This window comes from Mesoplodon bidens (assembly GCF_964165515.1).
Source record: "Mesoplodon bidens genome assembly, chromosome: 3".
NCBI classification, from domain to species: Eukaryota; Metazoa; Chordata; class Mammalia; order Artiodactyla; family Ziphiidae; genus Mesoplodon; species Mesoplodon bidens.
In genome coordinates, this window is record NC_138178.1 from 6,442,919 (window position 1) to 6,470,580 (window position 27,662).

At 38.0% G+C, this 27,662-nt stretch overlaps 1 protein-coding gene across 1 annotated transcript in view; it reads left to right on the forward strand.

The window, feature by feature from the left end:
- Positions 1-27,662, forward strand: part of MINDY3 (MINDY lysine 48 deubiquitinase 3) — a 96,202-nt gene that overhangs the window by 62,158 nt on the left and 6,382 nt on the right. Inside the window, exons 11-13 of the mRNA XM_081226759.1 lie at positions 8,898-8,970; positions 24,153-24,225; positions 26,859-26,946. Coding sequence (XP_081082885.1) covers positions 8,898-8,970; positions 24,153-24,225; positions 26,859-26,946 — 234 coding nt within the window. The remainder of the gene's footprint in view (positions 1-8,897; positions 8,971-24,152; positions 24,226-26,858; positions 26,947-27,662) is intronic.

Genomic DNA, 27,662 nt, shown 5'->3' on the forward strand with positions numbered 1-27,662 from the left:
CACTGAAATTGTCTAGAACTGCCTGCATGTGATGATGATAAAGACGAATTCGACCAAGTCAGTTTTATTATGTTTAAACTGCAAACAGGGCACCCTCTTTTGGCCTGTGCTGGGGCACCCTGTTCCCACCATAGCCCTCTCCCCCCACACACACACCGAAGCTTCTTGCTCTTAATTTGTACGCTGGCTGCACGTGTCCTCCAGGTGCCTCTCCCCTGCTGTGATCTGGACGGAGGAGCAGCCTCTGTCAGGACGGGGCAGTTCTCCTGGCAGAGGGAGAAGAGGAAGACGCCTGGCCCAGCCACTGACGGCACCTAAAGCTTCTGCCAGGAGCTGGCAGAATGTCACTTCTGCTTGTATTTCTCTGGCCAAAAACCGACCTGGCTAATCCCTGATTAGCTAGTCAGTGCGGCTAGGAAGTAGACACCCACAAAGAGGTACTGCGGGTCCCATAGCAACAAGCAGTGATTGTACTGTCACAGGGAAGTGTGAGGAATTGAGAACAGCAGGACCAAATCTACCGCCATGGGTAACTGTGGGTCCAGGTGACTTAACAGAGTTTAATGTAAAGGATATAAAGAGTCTTTGCCTAGAAATAAGGAGGAATTTTTGACGGTCAGATTGATTTTCGCCCAGGTGATTATATAGTATTAACTTCTACCATTTAAAAAAGTCAGATAATCATTTTTCTTGAATTTTGTAGGTGTCATGTGCCTAGAGAGTAATGGCTATGTTAGCTGTTTTTTTAATGACATACAGTGGTTAAATGGCAAAGAGCTTCTCTCGGTCCATTCAGTTCTCCATAGTAAATGAGAGAACACAGAAGGTGATTCTAGATGCATAAGAGAGTGGACGCCTCGGGCCTGAGGGATGGATCCCCTGGCAGAAACCAGTGGAGAAAGGCTAGAGGGGCCCCTACTGTGAGTTGTACGGTCATGGCAATAGGGAGAAAAAGAAGTCCAGTGGTTAATATTAATAATGGTAATGACCATGGCACATCATATCTGTCGGAGGCTTTCCTCCTCCTACCTTATTCCACTTACACATTTAGAGTGTGTGTTTCTGTGTAGAAAGAATCCCAAAGGGCTTTGCTTTGTTTCCTACCCTGACTTATCTGCTGACACAACACAAGTCAGCACACAGCAGTGGGCTGTTTTGGAGTAGCCGGGCCTTTTGCGCATTGTTTGGGAAATCATGGAAGAGTAAGAAAAAAGACCACTGTCCTACCTACTTTCAATTAATGGCATTAACTGAATTCTGTTTCTAACACTGGCACTGAAGCACATTATATACTTGAGAGCATTTGACAACTGATTTACAATATGTTTCACAGTGGTTCCCAAATTATTTTCCTAGGTAGTTAGTGAAGAGTCAATATGGAACATATAATAAAGTGATTTTTTTTTTTTTTTTACTGTACGCAGTCCTCTCACTGTTGTGGCCTCTCCTGTTGCGGAGCACAGGCTCCGGACGCACAGGCTCAGCGGCCATGGCTCACAGGCCCAGCCGCTCCGTGGCATGTGGGATCTTCCTGGACCGGGGCACGAACCTGTGTCCCCTGCATTGGCAGGGGGACTCTCAACCACTGCACCACCAGGGAAGCCCAATAAAGTGATTTTTAAAGCAAAATTTTACTTAAAGCCTAAAGGGAAATTATATACCAGTTAACTTTATTATTTTTTTGGAAGGACTCTTAATAGCACTATAAAATGTTGTCTGCAAGCTAGAATGTCATTTATGTGTGCGTGATCATTGCTGAAGATAAAGTTCTCAGAGGTTCCTTGATGACTCATGATAGCAGATTGCTCTTGATAATGATGAAAGGTATAATAAATAAGTTTTAAAGACCTTTCCAGTAATGAGCTACATACTTAGACCTAGCTAACGAACTGAACACGAGCCTTCCTTATATTTCTGTAGGTGTTTAGAAGGGTAGCTAATGTTACAACATTTTAAAAGGTTTATGGTGAACAGACAGAGCTACATGAAAAAGAGACATTTGTTTCATGACTCTAGGATATTAGATAGTCCCGTTACACCTTGATGGTTTTTTTGTTTGTTTGTTTGGGTTTTTTTTTTTTCCCCTCTTCTCTTCTGTAGCACTTTGCCAGTTAAGGAAAGTTGGGTGAGGCTAGATAATTTTAAACGCTATATTGTTTAGCAATCCCTGTTGACCAGTAAATTGGCTGAGAAGGGGTTGTTTGCCCTAACGTTCCTGTGATAAAAGCATCTGATTATATTTGACTAATGTAGAGAACTACTTTTAAAGTAAAAATAATGTTGATGATAAATCAGAGTTTAAAAGCATAGTGCATTAAAATATTATTTAAATATTAGACTCATGTTTAGAATCTCTTGCTAGTGGGAGTACCCTAAGGAGTTTCAGGTGCAGTACACAGTGAAATCTTAAGTGCTACAGCTGGGGATGAAAAAAAAGAAAATGCTTACAAGTATCCTTGCTGACTTAGATAATTTGGAATTACATCATTGGAATCTGTACTTCTTTATAACTCAACAGTTTTTTGAGGGTGGGGGCTTAATGTATGTTTGAATGTTATTTGAAAAGGTAATTTTAAGATAATATTCGTGGAAACATAGGAACATATTTTTCTCTCTTCCATTAGATTGTGACATTAAATGTATAGACTAGGTCTTTATCTCATCTAATAGGCTTGACAGTATCAAAACATTACGGCCGTGTGGATAGTTATATGGGAAAAATATATTAAATATGTAATCTAAAAGCCATTGCCATATTAAGTCTTGGAAATGGAAAATCTGAGGGTAGAATCCTCTTCTTTGTATTATTCTTCACACCTACACAGTCTTTATGTAAGAGTTCTATTTTACTTTATCCTTTCTAATTAAATCATTTCCTTTATGTGCAATGAGAAAAATTTGGCAGTTATATCTCACACAAGTTGTATATCTTAAGGTTGTAAAGGACTCTTTCTCAATTAATGGAATTCTATACTTGCTGTTCAAACTTGCTATGCAAATATGAAATATATATAATATTAATATATTACCAAAATTACTACATGGATCATTCTGCTCCAGGTCTTAAACCAGAAGCCTTGTTCAGAAGTGTTTAAGTTAAATAAATTGGTAAAAGTGAGTGTTGGAATTTGTTATTTTAAATCGAATTAGGAAGGTAAAAGTAGTTCAGGATGAAGCGCTTTAATGAGAATAGAAGGTGTTTTTGTAACTTGTCCTGATTTCATCTATAAACGTTTAAACATTATATAAATTTAAACAAGCTTTAACTAAGAGATCTTTTTCTACAGTAATCTAAAAAGCATTGTAAACATTCAAAATAAGCAAGCAATAATCAATTTGGAAGACTGTACTGGTTTTGATTAGTAGCTGAAAACTTTTAGAATGTTTTCATTAGAATTTACTGTAATCTTTTTTTGTTTTTGTTTTGGCCTTTTTTTTCACCCCTCTTATATAAACACATCTTAAAATACGTGATATGATTAAGAATGGTTAATTCCTAAGGAGTTTAGCACATTAGCTATTAGTATATCACTGAGACCAAAGGAGCAAGCAAGATTTTTTTTTTTCTTAATCGTTCAAGACACAATTTGCTTTATTAGTCATGACAGTTAGAGTTGATGGTTTTATTATGTGGAACCTGACCACTACCACTGGGTTGTATTTTGAGAAGAAAAAAGGATTTTCTGTTTTGGTAGTTTACATCTGGAGGTTTTTTGTTGTTTCCTCACAGTTTTGAGATACTTTCACACTTATAAGCTTTCAAGCAAGAAATTCTCTAAATTCCTTTTTGGAAATACTCTATTCTGACGTCTTTGAAGTAATCTGCGTTCACCTGTTTCCATATCTTACCTGGCAGGCTCTCCAGCCTTGACCTTCTCTAGGGCCCATGGCCTCTTTCTCCTGGCGCATGAGAAGCCTACGATGGGCAACTGGGTGATCGTAGTGTGCCGAGCGTTAAGACAGCCATGCGCATCACCTCCAAACTCTGCATGTTCGGAGTCAGTTCATTCTCCCGTCAAAGCTGACCTCCCTGCCTAACTACTCCTTGCCTCTCACAGTTCTCAGTCCTCTTCAGCTCTTTCAATTCCCCTTGTGCTGCATTAATTCACACCTTTCTGCCTCTCATGATTCCGTTCCTGCCAGCTGGAACTTCCTACCCTCTTTTCTCTCTCTCAGATGAGACCCAAAATATCATCTTGGTAAAACCTAGTAAGGTGATTAAGATGTCATTATATCTGCAGATGTGTCAAAAGAAGGCATGTGTACTAAGTGTTAGAGCATTGGGGGAAAAAATATAATATATCCTCTAAATCATGGGTCAGCAAACTATGGCCCACAGGCCAAATCAAGCCCTACCACCTATTTTGTAGTTTATTGGAACACAGCCATGTGCATTTGTTTATATTATCGTACCATCTTGCTGCCTATGCACTGTATTATCATGCTACCTTATGGCCTGCAAAGCCAAAAATATTTACTTTTTGGCCCATTACAGAAAACATGTGGCAGCCCTTACTCTAAATGAACACTTGTTAAACCAGAGTATGCCAGGAGTTTTCCCTAGGCTTCAACTCATCTTTCTATATCAGGCCAGGCCTATTCAAACAAGAGCTAAGAACACATTTTCTGAAGCCTAATTTTTTTATATGTTCATAACCAGAGGCAGATGATAAGCAGTAAACATTTTATTAAGTTTAATTTTTTTCTGCATAAGCATAGTATATTTTTTATTTGTAGCACTTGAAACTTAGAGATGAGGCATCAGGTAGTTCATGTTAAAAAATTTTTTTTTTTTTGCATTCCTGCATTTTCTGAAATCTTTAATGCTGGAGAATTTGATGCAGACCTTTTTCTCTGGCTAAAAATGGAATCTTCCTTGTTCCCCCAACTTTATAAATGGTAGTAATTTCCCAAAACTTAGGAAGATTAAAATGATGCTTCATTCATATTCTTTGCCACCTCTTCCCCTAAAAGAGTGTTTGTTTTATTTTGACCAAGAAAAACAATATTCCCTTTCCTTCTATTTAGATCATACTTTTAATTAATATTTAGCAATTCTGAGGTAGGTGTTTTAAAACTCATTTCAAACTTTGCCTCATCACTTACTAGTAATAAAGGTTGAAATGCAACAGATTGTGAATAGGAAGAATGACTGTATCTTCATCTTGTGTCTCCAAATGTTCCCCCTTGCGTAAAATCTCATCTACAGCTGTATACCTCCTCCTCCATGAGAATTTCAGTGGTAGTACTCATCCACAAATTCCAACAGCCATTCTAAAGGGAAGAATTGAAGAAAGAAAGGAGAGTTGGAAATAGTTCAGGGGGCTAAAGCTTATTCTGGAATACATGTAGAAATGTTTGCAATGAAGGTTTGGGAGTGGTAAAAGAAGCTAAGGAGTAATAATAATGATAGCCCTGTGCTAGTAATTGCTCCCTAAACCTGAGAGCTGATGCTACAATCCTAGCCTTGGTATAAAGGTAATTATAGAGCTAAGACTGTCCTGGTGATGTACTGGACACAGAAAAGCACTTTAAGAAATATTGTTAAAAATAGGTTAAATGAACAAAGTTAACCCAAGAATCTGGCAGTATTCTACCAGAATTTTAATTTTAATTTCTTTGGCCCAGCAATCCTACTCTGGAACTCTGTCCTGCAGATACAACTGTTCATGTATGAAATTACATGTTCAAGTTTATTTGGTGCAGCATTGGTTATGACAGAAGATTAGACACAATCCAAGTGTCCAGCAGTAAAGGACTGGATCATAAAATCAGAAAGGCATTGAAGGTTGAACCAGATGAAAGCATGTCCCTTGACATGTGTATTATCTACAAAATAACGTTGAAAATGCACGCAAAGGAGACCCTAAAAGTTGCTAACACAGGATGGTAAAAGGGAAATAATTGTACCTTACCAAATTTTACTATGTTATAAAATAACAGATTTTAAAAAGTATTTTATCATTTATTTTAACACACTAAAACTGTGTAGGAGCTTGTATATATTCCGTTGTTTTGATTCCCATACCCATTTGATTTCTACTCCTGTATGAACCGAACATACTATTGAGGTGTTCAGGCATGGCCCAGTAAGAACTACTCTAGGGGCTTCCCTGGTGGCACAGTGGTTAAGAATCCGCCTGCCAATGCAGGTGACACGGGTTCAAGCCCGGGTCTGGGAAGATCCCACATGCCGCAGAGCAACTAAGCCCGTGCGCCACAACTACTGAGCCTGCACTCTAGAGCCCGCAAGCCACAACTACCGAGCCCAAGTACCACAGCTACCGAGCCCACGTGCCACAACTACTGAAGCGCACGCACCTAGAGCCCATGCTCTGCAACAAGAGAAGCCACCAACAAGAGAAGCCCACGCACCACAGTGAAGAGTAGCCCCAGCTCACCACAACTAGAGAAAGCCCACATGCAGCAACGAAGACCCAACGCAGCCAAAAATAAATAAATAAATTAATTAATTAATTAAGTTTTAAAAAAGAACTACTCTAATTGACTCTTAGAGTTTATTCCTTCATCTTTGAGGTAAGGGTGGGATGATTAGGATAAAAGTTAATTAGTGCATTTCTTACAAAAATGTATTTCCACAGAGAAACAGCAATTTAAATTCTTTTTGACTTTTATACCCCACAACTTCTTTTTTTTTTATTGAAGTATAGTTTGATTTACAAGGCTGGTGTACAGCAAAGTGATTCAGTTATACAAATATATATACTCTTTTTCATATTCTTTTCCATTATGGTTTATTACAGGATATTGAATATAGTTCTCCATGCTGTACAGAAGACCATGTTGTTTATCTGTTTTATATATAGTTGTTTGTATCAGCTAATCCGAAACTCCGAATTTATCCCTCCCACACCCCCTTTCCCCTTTGGTAACCATAAGTTTGTTTTCTGTGTCTGTGAGTCTGTTTCTGTTTTGTAAGTAAGTTCATTTGTATCATATTTTAGATTGCACATACAAGTGAGATCATACAGTATTTGACTTTCTCTTTCTGGCTTAATTTAGTATGATAATCTCTAGGTGCATCCATGTTACTGCGAACGGCATTATTTCATTCTTTTTTATGGCTGAGTAGTAAGTGAGTGTGTGTGTGTGTGTGTGTGTGTACACCACATCTTTTTATCCATTCGTCTGTGAATGGGCATTTAGGTTTCTTCCATGTCTTGGCTATTGTAAACAGTGCTGCTATGAGTGTTGGGATGCATGTATCCTTTCAAACCATGGGTTTCCCTGGATATATGCCCAGGAGTGGGATTGCTGGGTCGTATGGTAGTTCTGTTTTTAGTTTTTTAAGGAACCTCCACACTGTTCTCCATAGTGGCTGCACCAACTTACATTCCCACCAACAGTGCAGGCGGGTTCCCTTTTCCCCACACCCTCTCCAGCACTTACTATTTGTAGACATTTTAATGATGTGGCCATTCTGACTTGTGTGAGGTTGTACCTCATTGTAGTTCTGAATCCATTTCTCTGATAATTAGCAATGAGCATGTTTCCATGTGCCTATTGGCCATCTGTATATCTTCTTCGGAGAAATGTCTATTTAGGGCTTCTGCCCTTTTTTTTTTTCTTTTTTTTTTTGCGGTACACGGGCCTCTCACTGTTGTGGCCTCTCCCGTTGCGGAGCACAGGCTCCGGACGCGCAGGCTCAGCGGCCATGGCTCACGGGCCCAGCCACCCCGCGGCATGTGGGATCTTCCCGGACCGGGGCATGAACCCGTGTCCCCTGCATCGGCAGGCAGACTCTCAACCACTGTGCCACCAGGGAAGCCCCTTCTGCCCGTTTTTTGAGTGGGTTGTTTGTTTTTTTGTTATTGAGTTGTATGAGCTGTTTATATATTTTGGAAATTGAGCTCTTGTCAGTTGCACACTTGCAAATATTTTCTCCCATTCTGTAGGCTGTCTTTTTTTTTTTTTCTTTATGGTTTCCTTTGCTGTGCAAAAGCGTATAAGTTTGATTAGGTCCCATTTGTTTATTTTTGCTTTTATTTCTATTGCCTTGGGAGACTAACCTAAGAAAACATTGCTGTGGTTTATGTCAGAATGTTTTGCCTACGTTCTCTTCTAGGAGTTTTATAGTGTCCTGTCTTATATTAAAGTCTTTAAGCCATTTTGAGTTTATTTTTGTGTATGGTGTTGAGGGAGTGTTCTAAGTTCATTAATTTATATGCAGGAAGGCTTTTAGCTTTTCACCATTGAGTATTATGTTGGCCGTGGATTTGTCATAAATAGCTTTTATCATGTTGAGATATGTTCCCTTTATACCCACTTCCTAAAAAGGATTCAAGATAGTAAAAAGGGGTGTTTGGAAACTTGTTCTCTGATGAGGTGTGTCTGAGTGAACACAATTAGAGGAAGATGCTTGGACCAGATTTATGAACAGAGGAAAACAATTAGAACCTAGATTCTAGTTTCATGTCAGTCAAGTGTAGTTTCACAATGGTTGATATATGTGGAGTAAAGGTTTGTGAAGAGTCCAAGATAACAGTGAATTCTGTGCTTAGTTTTGGTAAATTATAATATTGCTTACTTTGTAAAGAAACCAGTCATGATGGAGAGTTAGTTTTATGGGAACCAGAAATCCACGTTTCTGATATTTCCTTTCATAAACGTTAACCTTCTGAACATGCAGACCTTGATTATTGATCTGTGCCTAGGTATTGAGGCAGCGTACCTCCTCAAGTAGTAAAGTTCACGCGCATTCCTACGTCATTGTTTGCTGCCATCTCTCTGGATTTAATCTTTAACTATTGGAAAACTAGAGTCTGCTTCCAGTTAGCCGTGTCACTTGGACAATACTATAAGGCAAAACTATCAGTCATTATGTTCAATGCCATTATATCGTAGCTCATTGATAGCATGCTGTTTTATGTTTTCAGGATATGGCTTTAGTTGCCCCTGAGGCTCCTTCAGAACAAGCCAGAAGAGTGTTTCAAACTTACGATCCAGAAGGTAAAAGATGTTAATTTTCATTAACATGGACTCTGTGTTTTATATTTTCATATGTTTGAAATATATTGAGACTTTCCTGAATTTTATTTTTTTTTATTTATTTTTTTATTTTTTTTTATTTTTTTTTTTCTTTTTGTGGTATGCGGGCCTCTCACTGTTGTGGCCTCTCCCGTTGCGGAGCACAGGCTCCGGACGCGCAGGCCCAGCGGCCACGGCTCACGGGCCCAGCCGCTCCGCGGCATATGGGATCATCCCAGACCGGGGCACGAACCCGTATCCCCTGCATCGGCAGGCGGACTCTCAACCACTGCGCCACCAGGGAGGCCCCCTGAATTTTATTTTTAAGGAGTTATGAGATGATTGAAAGAAATGTAGCTTGCGTTTCTTGACAGTTTTAAATAGGAAATGGTGAAAATGGGAACCAAGAAAAATAGGAAACTTCAGTGATCATCATATTCTCACATGGTATAGGGTTTTGTGTTTCTTGTGGTACTAAAGTTATGATTACTTGAATCTTGACCTCTGATGGTTTTAAACAGGAAAAAATACCACCTCTTGAATAACTTTTCAAAGAGCTTAAGTCATTTATTTATTTATTTACTCAAATGGATCAATGTTTCAGAATGTTTCTTTTTTTAACAATTGAGAGGTATAATTGACATGTAACATTCTGTAAGTTGAAGGTGTACAGCATGTTGCTTTGATATTTGCAAAGTGATTTTTACTATGTTAGCATCTCTATCACATGACATAATTACTTCTTTTTTGTGGTAAAAACAGTTAAGATCTGGCCTGTTAACAAGTTTGAAGTTTATAATACAGTATTGTTGACTGTCATCACCATTGTTCTCCAGAACTTATTTATCTACTAGTTGCAAGTTTCTACCTTTAAACAACATCTCCCCAATTAACCTACCTCAAGCCCCTGGTAACCACCACTCTACTCTGTTTTTACAAATGCAGCTTTTCTAGATTCCACATATAAGTGGTACCATACAGTATTTGTCTTTCTATGTCTGATTTACTTCACTTAGCATAATGTCCTCAAGGTTTATCCATGTTGTCACAAAAGGTAGGATTTCGCTCTTTGTCATGGCTAAATAATATCCCATTGTGTGTGTGTACACACGCATACACACTGTAATCTTTATCCGTTGACAAACACTTAGGCTGTTTCCATAGCTTGGCAGTTGTGAATAATATTGCAGTGATTGTGGTTGTGCAGATATCTCTTTGAACTACTGATTTCACTACCTTCAGATATATACCCAGGAGTGGAATTGCTGAATCATATGGAAGTTGTTTTTAATTGTTTGAAGAATCTCTGTACTGTTTTCTTTAATAGAGATACCATTTTATATTTTCACCAACAATGCATAAGGTTTCCCCTTTCTCCACAAACTCACCAACATTTAATCTCGTCTTTTTTTTTTTTTTTTGGCCATACCATGCGGCATGTGGATCTTCCCTGACCGGGGATCAAACCCGTGCCCCCTGCATTGGGAGTGCGTAGTCCTAACCACTGGACCACCAGGGAAGTCCGGTCTCTTGTCTTTTTGATAAAGGTCATCCTAACAGGTGTGAGGTGATACCTCATTATGATTTTGATTTGCATTTTCCTGATGATTACTGATACTGAACATTTTTTCATATAGCTATTGGCCATTTGTATGTCTTTAGAAAAATGTCTATTCAGGTCCATTGCTAACTTTTTAATTGAATTATTTGTGTTTTTGCTCTTGAGGTCTTTATATATTTTGCTTTATATATTTTGTGTATTAACCTTTTATCAGATATATGGCTTGCAAATATTTTCTTCCACTCTATAGGTTGCAATTTTATTATTTCCTTTGCTGTGCAGAAGCTCTTTAGTTTAATGCAGTCCCACTTGTTTATTTTAGTTTTGCTGCCTGTTTTTTTGCTGTCTTATCCAAGAAATCACTGCCAAGACCAATGGCAAGGACCTTTTTCCCTACATTTTCTTTTAGTAGCTTTACAGTTTGAAGTCTTACACTTAAGTCTTTGATCCATTTCAAATTGTTTTTTGTGAATACTGTAAGATAGGGGTCCAGTTTCGTTCTTTTGCATGTGGATATCCATTTTTCCCAACACCATTTATTGAAGAGACTATCCTTTCCCAATTGTATGTTCGTGGCACTCTGATAAAAAATTAGCTGACCAGGGCTTCCCTGGTGGCACAGTGGTTAGGACTACGCACTCCCAATGCAGGGGACACGGGTTCGTGCCCCAGTCTGGGAAGATCCCACGTGCCGCAGAGTGGCTAGGCCTGTGAGCCATGGCTGCTGAGCCTGCACGTCCGGAGCCTGTGCTCCACAATGGGAGAGGCCACAACAGTGAGAGGCCCGTGTACCACATAAAAAAAAAAAAAAAAAAAAAAAAAAATTAGCTGACCATATATTCATGAATCTATGTCAGGGCTTACTATTCTGTTACACTGGGCTATGTGCTTGTTTTTATGCCAGTAGCGTATTCTTTTGATTATTAGAGCTTTGCAGTATAGCTTGAGATCAGGTAACATGATGCCTCTGGCTTTGTTCTTCTTTCTCAAGATGGCTTTGGTGGTGCAGTATCTTTTGCGGTTCCAAATAAATTTTAGAATAGTCTTTTCTATTTCTGTGAAAAATGTCACTGGAATATTGGTAAGGATTGCACTGACTGTGTAGATCACTTTGGGTAGTGTGGACATTTTAACACTGTTAATTCTTGATATAATCCATGAGCACAGTGTATCCTTCCATTTATTTGTGTTTTCTTCGATCTCTTTCATCGGTGTCTTACAGTTTTCAGTGTCTTACACCTCTTTGGTTAAACGTGTGCCTGAGCGTTTCATTGTTTTTGATGCTATTGTAAATGCAATTGCTTTTTTAATTTCACTTTCAGATAGTTCTTGTTGGTGTATAGAAATGCAACTGATAACACTATGTTGATTTTGTATCTTCCAAATTAACTGAAATCATTTTTTCTAACAGTTTTTTAGTGGAGTCTTTAGGGTTTATATATAAGACCAAGTTATCCACAAACAGATCATTTTACTTTTACCTTTCCAATATGGATGCCTTTTATTTCTTTCTTGTGCCGAATTGCTATGGCTAGGACTTCCAATAATATGCTGAATAGAAATGGCAAAAGTGGGCAATCCTGTCTTTTTCCTGTTCTCATAGGAAAGGATTTTAACTTTTCACCATTGAGTATGATATTAGCTGTAGGTTTGTTGTATATGGCCTTTATTACACTGAGGAACATTCCTTCTGTACCATTTTTTTTAGTGTTTTTATTATGAAAGGATTTTGTATTATATCAAGTGCCTTTTCTGCATACTGACATGATCATACAATTTTTTTCTTTTATAAATGTGGTATATCAGATCTGTTGATTTGCACATGTTGAACCATCCTTGCATCCCTGGAATAAATCCCACTTGATCATAGTGTATGGTCCTTTTAATCTGCTGTTGACTTCCGTTTGCTAATATTTTGTATCTGTATTCATCAGGGATTATGATCTGCAGTTTTCTTTTCTTGTAGTGTCCATATTTGGCTTTGGTATCAGAGTAATGCTGGTCTCAAAGTGAATTTGAAAGTATCCCCTCATCTTTAATTTTTTGGATGATTTTTAGAAGGATTGCCATTAATTCCTCTTTAGTTGTTTCATAGATTCACCAGTGAAACCATCTGTTCCTGGACTTTTCTTTGTTGGAAGGTTTTGGATTACCTTGTCAGTCTCCTTTTTGTTACTGCCCTATTAAGATTTTCTTTGTCCTCATTAGTCAGTTTTAGTAGGTTTTATGTTTCTAGGAATTAATCAATTTCTTCTCAGTTGTCCAATTTGTTGGTGTGTTATTGTTCATAGCAGTCTCTTCTCTTTGTGTTTCTGTGGTAACAGTTACAATGTTTCCTCTTTCTGTTTTGTTTATCTTGTCAGAAAATCAGCTGTTAGTTTTATTGCTTTTTTTCTATATTTCTGTTCTTTATTTCATATATCTCTGTTGTGGTTTTTCTTCTTTTTTTAGTTCCTTAAGGTGTAACGTGAGGTGGTTTATTTGAGGTCTTTTTTGTTTCTTAATGTAGGCATTTATCTGTATAAACTTCCTTCTTAAAACTGCTTTTGTAGCATCCCTAAGCGCTGATACATTGTGCTTCCGTTTTCATTTGTTTCAAGATATTTCTTGATTTACCTTTTGATTTCTTCTTTGACCCATTGGATGTTCAGGAGCATGTTGTTTAATCTGCATATATTTTGTATTTTCTTCTTGTGGTTTTTTTATAGTTTCCTGTCATTGTGGTAGGAAAAAATACTTGGTGTGATTTCCGTCCTTTTAAATTTGCTAAGACATGTTTTATGCCCTATCATGTGATCTATCCTAGAGAATCTTTTATGTACACTTGAGAAGAAATGCATATTCTGCTTCTGGTATATAGAGTGTTCTGTATATGTCTGTTAGGTACATGCAGTCTAAAGTGTAATTCACATCCATTATTTCCTTACTGATTTTCTGTCTGCATGATCAAACTGTTGTTGAAAGTGGGGTATTGAAGTCCCCTGCTTTATTTCATTGCTCTCTCTTCTCCCTCCAGATTTGTTAATAATCATTTAATACATTTAGGAGCTACAATATATGGTGCATATATGTTTATAGTTGTTATATCCTCCTGATATAGTCAACCCTTTATCATTACATAATGACCTTGTCTCTTGTTACAGTTTTTGATTAGAAGGTATTTCATCTGACATAAGGATGGCTACCCCAGTTCTCTTTTGTTTTCCATTTGTATGCAATATCTTTTTCGTCTCATCACTTTCAGCCTGTCCATGTCATTGAAGCTTAAGTGAGTCTTTATAGACTCACATAGAGTTGGGTTTTGTTCTTTTATCCATTCAGCCACTCTATGTCTTTTGATTGGAGAAATAAAACCATTTACATTTAGAGTAAATGTTGATAGGTAAGGACTTACTATTGCCACTTTGTTAATTAATTAACTGTTTTGTAGTTCTGTAGTTTTCTTCTTCTGTTGGTTTCTTTGTGACTTGATTTTTTTATAGTAGTATGCTTTGATTCTCTTCTCTTTATGGTTTGTCTGTCTATTAAAGGTTTTTGCTCTTTGGTTATCATGTGGCTTTTGTAACACATCTTAGTCTTATAACTATTTTAAGCTAACAACAACTTAACTTCAATTACATAAGAAAGTTCAAGGCATTTACGTGACCTCCATAATTTATTTTGATGTCCCAGTATACATCTCTTTATATTGTGTATCCATTAACATAATATTGTAGATGTAGTTATTTTTAACCATTGTCTCTTAGCCTGTATGGTAGAGTTCAAAGTGATTTACACACCACCACTACAGGATTTTTATTTTTTTAAGGTGTAACTGATGTTTAATATTATATTACTTTCATGTGCACAACATAATGATTTGATATTTTTATATATTGCAAAATGATCACCTCAATAGGCCTATTGATCATACATAATTACAAATTTTTTATGTGTGTGATGAGAACTTTTAAGATTTGTTCTGTTAGAGACTTTCAAATAAGCACTACAGTATTATTAACTATAGTCACCATGCTGTACCTTACATCCCCATGACTCACTTATTTTATAACTGAAAGCTTGTACCTCTGACACCTTTCACTCATTTCACCTACTCCCCCACTTTTGGTGTTAAATCCAAAAAATCATTGCCAAGAGTGATGTCATGGAGCTTACCACCTGTGTTTGCTACATAATAAAAGAATTGTAATGTTTCTGGTCTTACATTCAAGTCTTAACTCAAAATAGATCAAATTTTGTGTATGGTGTAAGATAGTGGTCCAGTTTGCCCAGTACCACTTATTGAAGAGACTGGCCTTTCTCCATTGTATATCATAGCTCCTGTGTTGTAAATTAATTGACCATTTAAGTGTATGTTTATCTCTGGGCTCTCTGTTCTGTTCCTTTGATCTGTGTGACTGTTCTTAGGTCAATACCATACTGTTTTGATTACTATAGTTTGGTAATATAGTTTGAAATCGGGAGGTGTGCTACCTCCAGCTTTGTTCTTTTTTTCTCAAGATCGTTTTGGCTATTCATTCGGGGTCCTTTGTGGAGCAGTACAGTATCAGAGCCAGGGTCCTAGGATCCGGTGCGTACAGAACTACCACAGTAGTCCTGAGGTACAGGTGCACTTGCTGCAGGTATGGCACTGATGTCTGCGGTATACATACGTACAGCTCTTCCGTGGACCTGGGACCTGAGTTTCAGGGGCTCCCCATGGTGGCTCGCTGGTGTGGGGGTGTATGACAGTGGCACAGGCCCTGGGATGACAAGCTGTGGTGGTGGCTTGGGCCCAGGCTGCAGTAGCAGCCTAGACTGGGGATGGTGGGTCGGAGTCTCACCTTTGGCCCCACGCGGCAGTCACAAGGCAGTAGCAGCAGCACAACTGCAATGCTGATCTGTTAAAGCTGAGCATCAGGAGCGGGGCTCAGGGCATTGCAGCCCGGTTTTAGCACTGATGTGTCAGAGCCTCAACCTGGGGGCGGGGGGCAGGGCTCAGTCATGGTAGCATCCTTGAGGATGATGGGTCAGAGCTATAACCTGGTATCCAGTAGGTGGGGCCCAGGGCAGCAGACACTGTGCTGGTAATGGTGGGACAAAGCCACTACCCTGAAACCATGGATGAGGCCCAGAGCTCCAGTCCTGTGTATGGTGAGGTGCTGAGGCGCACCTCATTCCAGAGAGCAGGGTACAGCAGAGACTGGGGTCCGTGAGGGCAGTTCTCCTCCAGCCACAGCTCTAGCCTCTGGGAGTAGATGCAGGGGCTGGGGAGCATTGTGGGCAGCTCCGTCAGCTGGGAGCGATGTTGGTAGGAGACCACTGCAGCAAAGGCTGCACATGTCCCCAGTGGAGAGGCCTGCAGGGGTTCTCCTTTTCCCCCTGTGGTGCACTTCTCTGAGGCTGTCCCTCCTGGTGCCAGGCTGCTCTTGACTGGGTAATGGCTTGACTCGGGTAGTACACTTCCTGTACCGTCCTGTGCAGCTATCCTTGATTTATTTTGGAGCTCCGCAGGGTTTTTTGCTGCTTCTTTGTAGCCCAGTACTTTCCCTGGGCTGTTTTCTTCAGTTTGTGCTGTTTGTTTATTGTTTTTGTTGGCTTCTTGTGTGGGAGGCATGAGTTGGGGTCTCCTAGCCCTCCATCTTGCTGACGTCACTCCCCAGAACATTTCTGTGTAATTGACTGTGCCAGAAGAAAATACAGAAGAAGGATAAGAAAAATCATCTTTAGGATTCCCTTTTGATCCTGAGCTTAGCTTCTCTACTGCACTAACAAAGGTTGTCTTAAAAGCTCACATATATGTCACTGTAATGTCAACTCTGTCATTGTTAGCTAGGTTATTTTAATCATCTTTGCATTTATGTACTTCGATAATTGTTATGACTAAACTATGACAGCTAACTCACTGACTTTTCCGGTATAACTTTAAAACCAAGCCATGCCTTATGTTCCATTGTAAATTACCAGGAAGGAACCTACGTTGCTGGGTTAATCCTTATCAACTCCTGAATGGACTCAGTTGTCTTTATAAATACACTTTCTTCTGTCTTGAAATTTTTAACTCTTGGAGACCTATTCCTTCCGTCTCTGAAAATTTAAGTCATACAAATTCTAGGAATCTTAGTAACCATATAACTTTAGTTACTTTTCAGTCTATAAATCTGTTTTCTTATATATCAGATGATAATATAACCACCTGTTTCTTGAGAGACCTTATGAAGATTAAATGAATAGCATTGTAGAAGGCACCTGCCCAGTCCTTAACACATAGTAGGTACTTTATAAATATGAGTTCCTCTCTCTCTACACCTCAAGTTAATTGGTGCTGGTATTGGTGAGTTGACATTCAGTTAGCTTCTTCCACTATGCCTTTTCCCTAACTTAAGAAAAATAGATGTTGCTTTCTTCTTGGAATTAATAATCTTTTAAACTTCCAATAACATTTCATTCTAAGTCTTTAGAAGTAAAAGTAATTTACTTCTTTATATTTTCCCACCACTGAATGAAATTCGTCTTATAGTAAGCTAACAACTTCAGCTGGAATCATTGGGATATGTAGCACATTGAACTATGTCATGGAGGGTGACAGATACAGTCATTCTCTTACCAATATGAACCCTCTGATGGAAGAGATAGGAAATAAATCATTTCTATTCCTAAATGCTTTTAATATATTTTGAGTTAGGATCAAACTTAATCGAGTGCAGTTTTTGGAAACTGTAGCAAGTTAAAATGGAAATAAGATTGATATAAATAATATAAGATTAAAAGAAATGTGATCACAGTGAACTGAGATTAGCTAGAGAGCTATCATGAAGACCTGAGGAGGTACGATCATGTTGGCAAATGGAAGCACAAAGAAGAGAAAATGATACCTATGAACACGAGGTAGGAGATAGAAATTTATATACAAGGAATAGCCAGCAAAGTGTTTGACTTGAATGGAAAGACAGGACACAAGAAAAATAATTATGTAGCATTTACTAAAGAGAAGTGATGCTTAGAGGCAAGTGGTTATTGGAATGATCAAGGAAATTAACAGTCAAGGCTTGGATTTATATTTTAAAGAAATATATTTCAGAGAATGAGTCAGGCGATTTCCTGTGGCATACCCTCCTCTTAAGGATTTATGTAAAGTATTTGGTTTTTTTCCCCTGCCATCTCTCACCCTGCTTCTAGATGTTTGCCTTTTCTATACCTCATATCCCAGGGGGGAGTGGTCGTGAAGTGGTATACGCATACACATGTAAATGCCTGCTCTGTTTCAAGATATGTTAGGTGACATGTTTCTACCCATATTGATCGTAATTACTGTATGAGAGGAGGATTCCTTCTAGAGTGGAATACATTATAGGATGAAGTATGTAAGATGGCATGGATAAACTGGGTATCTTTCCGGAGTTTCCAGTCAGGTCTTTATAGTGCTGCTTAATTTTGATTTGAAATGATTGTCCAAGATATCAAGCATACTCTTACCCCAGTGTAACCACTACAGACCATTCTCAAACCAAACGTATGGCTTTTCTGTAATCTGCCTTTTGGGATCCCTCTGCATTAGTTTCCTTAGTGAGAGTTTTAGAACTGAAATTGAAATTGGAAGTGAATGAGTTTCTTGAGAAAGGAAATGTACAAGGAGAGTATCAGAATATCTTAGGAGATAATAACTGTGAAGGAACAAAGGCATAGAGAAACGCCTTCAGAGCAAGAAGGAGTGTTCACAGCCATAGGAGACGTGGACTTGAAGAGCCTGATGTTATCTAGAAGGCCAGTTTGAAACAACTCCGTCAGGAATACAAAGATACTAAAACTAAGCTTTAGTATCTTATAGTCACAATTAGTAGATTTGTTTGCTTTTTGCAATTTCAGTTTTTTAAAATCATTAACGAGGTAGCGGGCTCCATTTTGTCTACTAAATTACAAGGAAAATTAGACTATCTTATTGGCGATATTAAAACATAATTTATGATCAGTGGCAATTTTTCAGAATTGAGTCCTGAGAAATACATATGAAAATAAATTTGCTGTGTTTTTACTAGAGAGAGAAAATTATTGATTAAATAAATTAGTTTTCATCTATATAGTTTTATGTGTGACAGCTTAGCAGGACTATAATCTGAATTGTTAAGAAGCAAACAAAACTTGTTCGGTCATCTTAGAAAAGCTATCTCTTTCTGTCTATGACTTACGGAGAAAATAAACTCCACTTTCTCATTTGAATATCAGTTTATGGTTTAGCTATAGACCGTCCACTCTAGGAAGCTGAAAGATTAAAAATAGAAAATTCTTCATTTTTAGTCACAAACTAATCAGCTAATTTACTGATTTGATTCACCCTTCCCCCAACATAGCACACTTTTGTTTCAGGATCTGAACAGATCTGGCTTTCTCAGAAACTATATTAACAGTACTTACAAGTTTCTGGGTAGTTCCAGTTTCCGTTTAGCAGAGGCTGGTGTGGTGACAGTTGCCGTTTGTCCCCCTCTTTAGAATATTTGTAGAAAACCTGACCTAGAAGGAAGCTAAAGAAAAGAGGATTCAGGCTCTGGTACCCGTGGGTACTTCGGTGTCTGTCTCACTCTCCCCGTCTCACCCTCGCTCCCACCCCTGGTGTCTGCACGTGCCTGTCAGGTAGGTAGACCTGTAATCAGCACTGTTAGCGCCTGCTTTAGGCATATTATGAATTAAATGCACTTGCAGGCTAATCACCATTTACAGCATTGCCTCCGTGAGACTGTTATTTTCAGTGTTCTAAACAGGTGACTTATAAATCAGGTTTAGGTTTCAAAAGACCGTTAGTAACTGAGGACCTGTCTAAAAATAGTAATAATCATGATGGCTGGCCTTTGCATGAAACATCACAGTTTATAAGGCAGTTTACCTGCATGGTCTCATTAAAACCTTTCCATAAACCTAGGAGATAAGCAGGGATGACCAGCACCATTTTGTTCTTAAGAAAAACCAACCTTGTGAGGGTTTAGGTCACTTCTTCAGAGCTGCATGCCTAGTTGTGAGAACTGAGACCAGATTCGTGGTGTTCTTCCAGAAGGTCAAGCAGTCTTTCCCCCTCTCTCCACTACCAGTACCTTTTTAAAAGGCTGAGGTCATAAAGAGCTGTGTTTTAACCTCTTTGTCTACTTTTAACTATTTTTAATTTATTGGAATAAGGATATGATATTGACTGTCATTCCCACTGAGTAGTTAGTCTCTACTTCAGAGTCTTTAGGATCTAAGGAGCTCAATAATTATTTTGACGCCAAGCATACATATCAAATAAGTTTAAAAATATATTTTTAGCTGTTAGTTTCTCCTTTGTAATACTTCCAGAATTTTAATTTCAAGCAGGACCTTGACATACTATCTCTAATTACGTGGTCCCTTTACTGAAGAATCCCAAATTTAGAAATGGAAATGAACACTAGTGTGCGTGCTCAGATCCTAAAGAGAATCAGGTACTGGCCCTATATAAGGTGTTACATGTGGGCTTTAGAGGAAGTCCATAGTTTTGTTTCCTGGGGATTTGGGTTGGGGGGTGGCGTTTGTTTTTATGTTTTGTTTCATTTTATTTTTTACATCTCTTTTGTGGGGGAAAGTTTGGGTATTTGGTTTGTATTCAGATACATGTTTTATAGTAATTTTTAAAAACAACAATAAAAGAGTAAGGACAGAGGTAAATTGAGCAATGTGATCAAAGATACTGGACAAGAGAGGAATTTTGGAGTGCCTCCACGTATCAGAAAATGGCTTTCTAAAATGCTAAAAGCATTCCAGTGGGTATCAGACAACCTGGATTTAAATCCCACCTCTGTAAACTCAGCTGTGTGATGTTGGGCAAGTTCCTTAACCTCAGTTTCCTCAGATGTAAGGCTTTGTATCTACTTTACATCATTATTCAGGTACTCAATAAGTTGACCATACTGTTATTTAAAAAAGAAAAAAATCCAAAACTGTGTAGCATAGAGCTTATTCAGTAATCTCCAAAGAACTGAATTCTACACAGATGATATTTGAAATTTTTAGCATCACCCGTAATGGGGTTTGTTTTGTTTTCTCTCTCTCTCTCCCTCTTATTCTCTTTCTTCACCCTGCCCCGTTGTAGATTTCATCAACCCTGTTTGGACAAGGGATATATATTTTGATTTTAAAGAGCCCTTGTATTCTTTTTAGGCTGCTGAAATATATTGATAGCATCTTTTGTCTGAATGATTTCAGTGTGGTACATTTTTTGAATCTTTAAGAATACTTTTACTTGTAGATAGTTTAGTATACACCCATCCTTCGACGTTATCTAGAAGTTGCCTTTTGTTTAGTCCTGTCTTTCCCCTTCCTTTTACATCACGTTGTCTTCTCTCTACCTTAGCGTCCCTTCCGTCGCTGCCGTTCACCTTGCTGTACCGTTCTCATCACTGTTTCCTGCTGCTCCAGCCATAGTTGTTTTGTATCCTGTGCACCGTGTGTGGTTTGGTTTGCAACTTTCCATCACATAATTGAAGTGGTTCTGCAGGACAGGCCATAAAGCAGCTACTCATTTCTTTGTAAACTTCCTAGGTACAATTCACAGAGCTGTTTTTGGTTGAACCATGGTGCCTGAAATCTGAAGTTAGGATTCGCTTGAATAATTGAATGTAACAAATGTTATTGAGCAGCTACTTGTGTCAAGCACGGTGCTCGGCCCCCGGGTCATGGCATCCCTGTGTGTCCCTGGCCTCCGTTTACGGGGCCAGAGGCGCGAAGCAGCAGGGAGACAGGAGCCAGGAGACCAGGGCAAGCGCGACTACGAAAATGCCCTAACCTTGCCTCCGGGCAAAAGCCACATACTTTTTTTCACTAAGAGTTCTATTAAATTGTAGGGATATGGTATTAAATCGTCAATAATAATAGCTAGGTAAAGTATGATACAACATTGAGTAAAACTAAAATAATTTGTTAGTTTTTTACTAAAACCAACAGCATTTAAATTCTCCTCAACTTGATCTTCATTGTCTCCTCTGTTCCTAAGAAACTGTACTCTTTCTCACCTACGGGGGTTTGAAAACGTTACGGTCCCCAGTGCTGGGTCCCCATCTCCTCTCACGCTGTTTCTCGTCCCGCCGTGGCCTCCTGACACCGGCTCTCTCCCGCAGCTCTCCCTTCAGCTGGTGCCTCTGCTAGGAGGCCTGCCAAGCTCCCCCCGACAACCCGTCTTTCCAAACGGGAGTCACGATGGGTCCTTCCTTCTCCTTCGAGGCCAGCTTGACTCCTTCACCATTCTGAACGGGTCCCCCTACCCAGCGCTGCTCTGCGCAGAGTTCCTCTTCCTGAGCTCTAGGAGCTGGGCGCTTCTTGCCATCTGTTTACTGGGTTTTAAAGAAACAAAAAAAAAACCCTCTTTTTTAAATTTATAAACGAACAGCTTTTTTGCTCCTTTTCAAATGTCTTAAACACAGTTTAACTGTATGTGAATATTGACACCGTAGCCGCGTACCGTCACAGCCGCGGGCAGTGCCCCCTTGTCCTCCCCGCCCATCCTCCCCATTCTTCTGAGCTTGAAAGCCTGTACCAGTCCATTTTATATTCATGTGGTTAAATTACGATGCATTCAAGTTCTACTTTTTCCTTTGGTGCTTCTTAGGTCGGCTTGAGCAATCAACAAATTGTATGCTCAGATTTCCTCTGCTGTTGGTATTGAGGTCTTCTTATCATTGTGTCTCTGTTTCCATATTCTCTGAGGAACCAGCTGACTAAATACTAGATGGTGTGAGTTTCGATCTGCTTAGACTTAAGGCTGCTTTTTCTAAAGAATTTGTCTTGACAGGTATGATTATTAAAGAATAAAGTAATTTCAAAATCAGTGTTTTAAAAAGGTAACTAATTCCAAATCTCCTCTTCTAATCTTGGGTGTATTAAAAGTCTTTGAGGTATTGAAAAAAATGATTCTGCAGTCTCCAGTTATAAAATACTGTATGTACAAAAACTAGAGTCACTGGCTTGGTGTGGTCATTGCTGTACTCCAGAATGTCTGTGTTTACAAGTTGTAAATCTCTTAGGCCCCTTAAAAATGTGTCAGAATGTTTAAGCTTGAGGTTAATCATGTTTGAGTTAGGAGGTCATTGTGTTGTTTTCCTAGTTGCTGTCTGTGTCTGTGTACAGCCCATTAGCCCTTTCTGGGGATGGGAGCTGAGTCTCGGGTTACATACAGTAAGAAGAGATAAGGCTGCCTGCCATTCAGAGCTTCAGAGGAATATTGTAATACACACTGCTTCTGTCAAGTGGATACACATGATAGCCCATAAACATAGAAACCTATCCAGATACCTGTTCCTGACTGCCAGTAGCCAGATAAAGCCTGTTTTACATTTGGAAATGCTAAGCTTTTAGCTGTGACCTAACTAAGCAAAATGAGTAATTTTCTACCTTTCAGACTCATCAAACTTAGGCTTACAAAGCTTGAATATTTTTCACAGGTGCCTTCAAACAAGTTTTTTTGTTCTCTATACCTTCAATTATTGGTAACTTGACAAACTGGAATTATTCTAAATGTTCACTTTCTAAAATTATATTTAGGATAATTTTTAATTATCCTAAATGATTCTTAGCCTCTTAGTCAAAGCCAATCTGTCTTCACATGGGTAAGCATGTGCTTATGAGGTTTAAGAAAAGACTTTAAAAAAAATCTTAACTTTATTTCCTCGCTGATAGTACACACGATGTGTGCAGAAAGAGCAACTCCACTTTGTTCTGTAGTTTGATTATAGAAGCAGGGCTTTCAGGCATCTTGTCCTGCAGGACAAGGTTTTTTTTTTTTTTTTTTTTCCTTAATTATCCTAATCCCTGAAAAGGTTATTGTGTTGGAAGTTGATTTATAGCTGAGACAGTCTTCAGGAAAGAATAAAGGGGTGGAGGAAGTCAGGCATTGTACATTTAAGGGAATCAACAAGTCGCTTGTTTATAAGTACTGTGATTTCAAACTGCCCTACAAGCTTTTTGTGTGTGTCACGTCCTATTGCATCATCTGAGTTCGGGCCATTTACCAATGCTATTTCCTCATCGAGCCCAAGAAAAGGAATATTTTCCATAAACTACTCGGCATCAACATTTGATTCTACTCTGCGTTCCAACTTTGAATTTTTTTCGCTATTAAATCTATGGCTTTTATTTAAATCAGGTCTGTTGATGTAAGTCAAGAGATATCTTTTCTTGATCGTATATTGTCAGAGATCTAAATAACAGTGGATCATGAACGTTCTTGCAAGAAGCTAAAATAACATTGCGACAAAAAGAATTTACTGGTAAATTATTTTAATTGGATAACTGTTAAAGAATTCTTAAGTAGAAAAAAATTTGTATCATTTAAATTTGTAAGTCTGTTTAAGAAGTAATTTGGCTTTCAGGTTTCCTTGGAGTTCTCAGGGAGAAGTCATGTGGTTCATTTTTGTATTAGGAAACTAACCTTGAAAATAAATCTTTGCCTATGTGCCCAAGAAAACTAAGAGAGTACCTAATAATGTGCCCAAAATAAACTTAATATGTTGTTTCTTAATTCTTTGTATCCCTCTTAAGTGATTCTTTGCTGGAGTCTGTCTGAGCAGCAATAATAGCATTTCTTGAAGTAAACTTAATCCAAATTGCTTCTGTAATTCTTTTCCAGATAATGGATTCATACCTGACTCACTTCTAGAAGATGTGATGAAAGCATTGGACCTCGTTTCAGACCCTGAATAGTAAGCTACATACGAAGTATTATTTAACCAACTCTGATTCTGTTAAATGTAAAACATTATACACACATTATTGCCTCTTTTTTAAAAATCTAAGCGTTCATGCATATATAAACATAGCACTTTATATTAAGCAACGATTTAGGAAGCAGTCAGACCAATCAGTATTATAGCAGAGACTTGACTTACTTAAAATGAGCTTCCTTTTCCACTCTGCACTTATGGTCTAGTTTTATAAAAGGGTCCTAAAAATATAAATGCCTTCTTCCATATTAAATATGTTTTTTCTCACTGTGAAACTTCTTCCATATTTTGAAATTTTGTGCATGTCTTTAGTACCTTCAGCGAAAGTAGTGACAGTTACGTAGAATGTCTATATTGCTAGTCATCCTGCTTAAATAACCAGCAGGCCTCTGACATTCAGTCTTAAAGACCCTGAACATTCTAAATGATCTGAAACCTTTGTAAGTGGCCCCAGTATGTTACAGAATATAATTTTCAGTATTGCCTAACATTAATATCAGTCGTTGTCTTCGTTAATAATGTACATTATTACATCTATAACTTCTTCCATAAATTTGGGATCTTTATTATCCATGGGAAAATATTTCTCTGGTTAAGTGGATAGATCTTTTGATCAAATATGGTAATCAAATATATAATGATCAAATATAGGTGATTTAAAAATCACATTTGATCTACACTGTTTTCCTTTTTCTGCACAGTTGTTGTTGTTTTGTTTTGTTTTTTCCCCCTTCTGAAAATGCATCTGACAATGAACAAACTTTAGCTTACACACATTTAAGGAAAGGATTCAGCAAAAGCAGCATAAAACATATTGGTACACAGTTTTTAGAACTTGATCCTGTTCTGTTTTAAAATAGTTAGGGTGTATTTTCTTTGAAAGTATGAAATACATATAAACATTTGCAAACTAATCACACCTGAATTAATATGTCTCAATGTCAGTACCTAGCACTGTGATGTTACCCTTACTTAGTAGACATAATTGTTGATTCCAACTTAAAGAGGAGAAATTCAGAGACAGTTGAACTAGTCCAATAAATGATATAATAGTAACTACCATATTTCTTAACTGATTTCCAAGTGGAGACCTTGTTTACATTGCTCTAATATGCAAAAGGGAATTGAACTGAGGTAATTTTGGTTACTAACAATTCTTAAGGTGGAAAGGAGGAAAAAGGCAAAGTTGGTTTTTTGTTTCAGATTCTTAATGTAGATGCCTATATGTCATCTACTTAATTTTCCTTGTTTCATCAGAATACATAACACACCCTGAATTTTAAAGTTAGCACAGTAGAGTCAAACTGTTTTTCTAGAAGTAGCTGAAAGATTGCACTGAGTTATTTATTCGGTCCTTTGGTCTAGTCACATTTATAATATGTGATGGCCCATAAACTAACAGGGCCTTATTATCAAGGACTAATAAATTATATTAAATATAATATGACCTTGCCTTTCTCTGTTTCATGTCATAACCTCCTGGCATTACTCAGACCCATTAAAGTGTCATATCCTTTGCATGTTGTACAGTTGACCCTTGAACAACACAGGGGTTAGGGGCACTGACCCCCGCGCAGATGAAAATGCGTGTGTAACTTTTGACTCCCCCAAAACTTAACTACTAATAGCCTACTGTTGACTGGAAACCTTACCAGTAACATAAACAGTCTATTAACTTATATTTTGTATGTTATATATATTATATTACTGTATTCTTAAAGTAAGCTAAAGAAAAGAAAATGTTATTAGGAAAATCATTAAGGAAGAGAATTTATTTATGGTACATGTATTTATTGAAAAAAAATCCACATATACGTGGACCTGTGCAGTTCAAACCCATGTTATTCAAGGGTCAACTGTATAAGAAGTTGTATTTAACCTGACACTTATAGTTTGAAAGATAACATGGAGAATGAAAATTTTCTGAAAAGACCATTTTCATTTTTAAAACTCTCTTCAAACTGCAGTCCACTTTTCTCTGCCTTCTTTCTAGTCACGCATAATACCTTTCAGCAGCCTCGGCTACACCTGATCGTTACACCTACACTTTACTCTTTGAGAATTATCTTACCTTTTTTAACCTTCAGTTTACACTAAGAATTTTAAGCCTCCACCTCATTTGGTTCTTGAAAGTAAGCTTTTTCGGAGATGTTTTTGATTATCTGATGTCTGATGTACCACTGCTTTTGATGCTGTTTCTTTTTCTCTTTGGGCTTAAAAAAAAAAATGTTTATTTTAAGTTAAATGCCTCTTTTGATAGTTAAATTCAGGCATAGCTATGAAGCAAAGAGAATGTGCCTTTGGGAGGTTAAAAGCCTGTTTTTACAAGCCTGGGTTTTTAAGTTACTTTACCTAATAAGGAACAATATTCCAAAGTCATCATCATAATTTAAATTCTAAATAGTAACAGATTACTCTGGTTTAAAAATAACCGAGTTTTGGCAAATTAGATGTCATCCTGTGTATTTGTCAGTAAGGGTCTAAAAAGAACAGCTGTCAGGATTTTTGGCAGTCAAATGTGTTACAGTACTAGTAATTTAATCATGAAAGAAGAAAAATAAGCTTTTTTTCCCCATTGGTATCCACTGTTTTTCTTTTTTCTCTCCCCATAGTATAAATCTCATGAAGAATAAATTAGATCCAGAAGGATTAGGAATCATATTATTGGGTCCATTTCTTCAAGAATTTTTTCCTGATCAGGTAACATAGCTGAAGAAATATATTTATTGTTTTGTTCTATTGGGAGGATCATATTATGATTGTTTCAGCATTTTTTTCTACGAGTTAAAAATGTTCTAACATTCAGATATTAGACTAATAAAGCACTATTATCATGTAAATACTTTCCCAACAGAGAGGATAGAAGAGTTGTGTGTTCCCGTACAGCAACGCAAAACTTTGACTGGGGGGCAGGGGTGGTGGAAGAGAGTATATACACCAATATAGACACATTGATATTGTTTTTCTAAAGGAAGATTCAAATTCAGAAGTTTGTGGAGTAAAGAGAGAAAGATTCTCTTAAACCACTCCCACCCCCATTTTCCTTCTCTCGGGTAACTGCTGTTAATTCATTGGTATGTATCTTTTTAGAACTTTCTAAATACTAGCAAAGAAGGTAAAGGAGCCTGTATGTAGTGCGAACTGCTACCAGTGCTAAGTTTGAGGAGAATTTTAGTTGAGTAAAAGGAAAGCCTTTTACTGGAGTGGAGCTGTGCTGCTTCATGCTGGGACATGCCTTCCACTGGCTGTGACAGGAGCTGAGTTAAAAGGTTCTATCTTTACCCGTCTCAGTATGCTCAAGTTATGTCTGTGTCATTGGCTAATTCTACAGCCTGCACCTGGCTTGTCTTCCTATCTGAGTGCAGGGTTTTACCACTCACCCAAATTATTTAGCCAGGTGTATTGTGATCATTTCG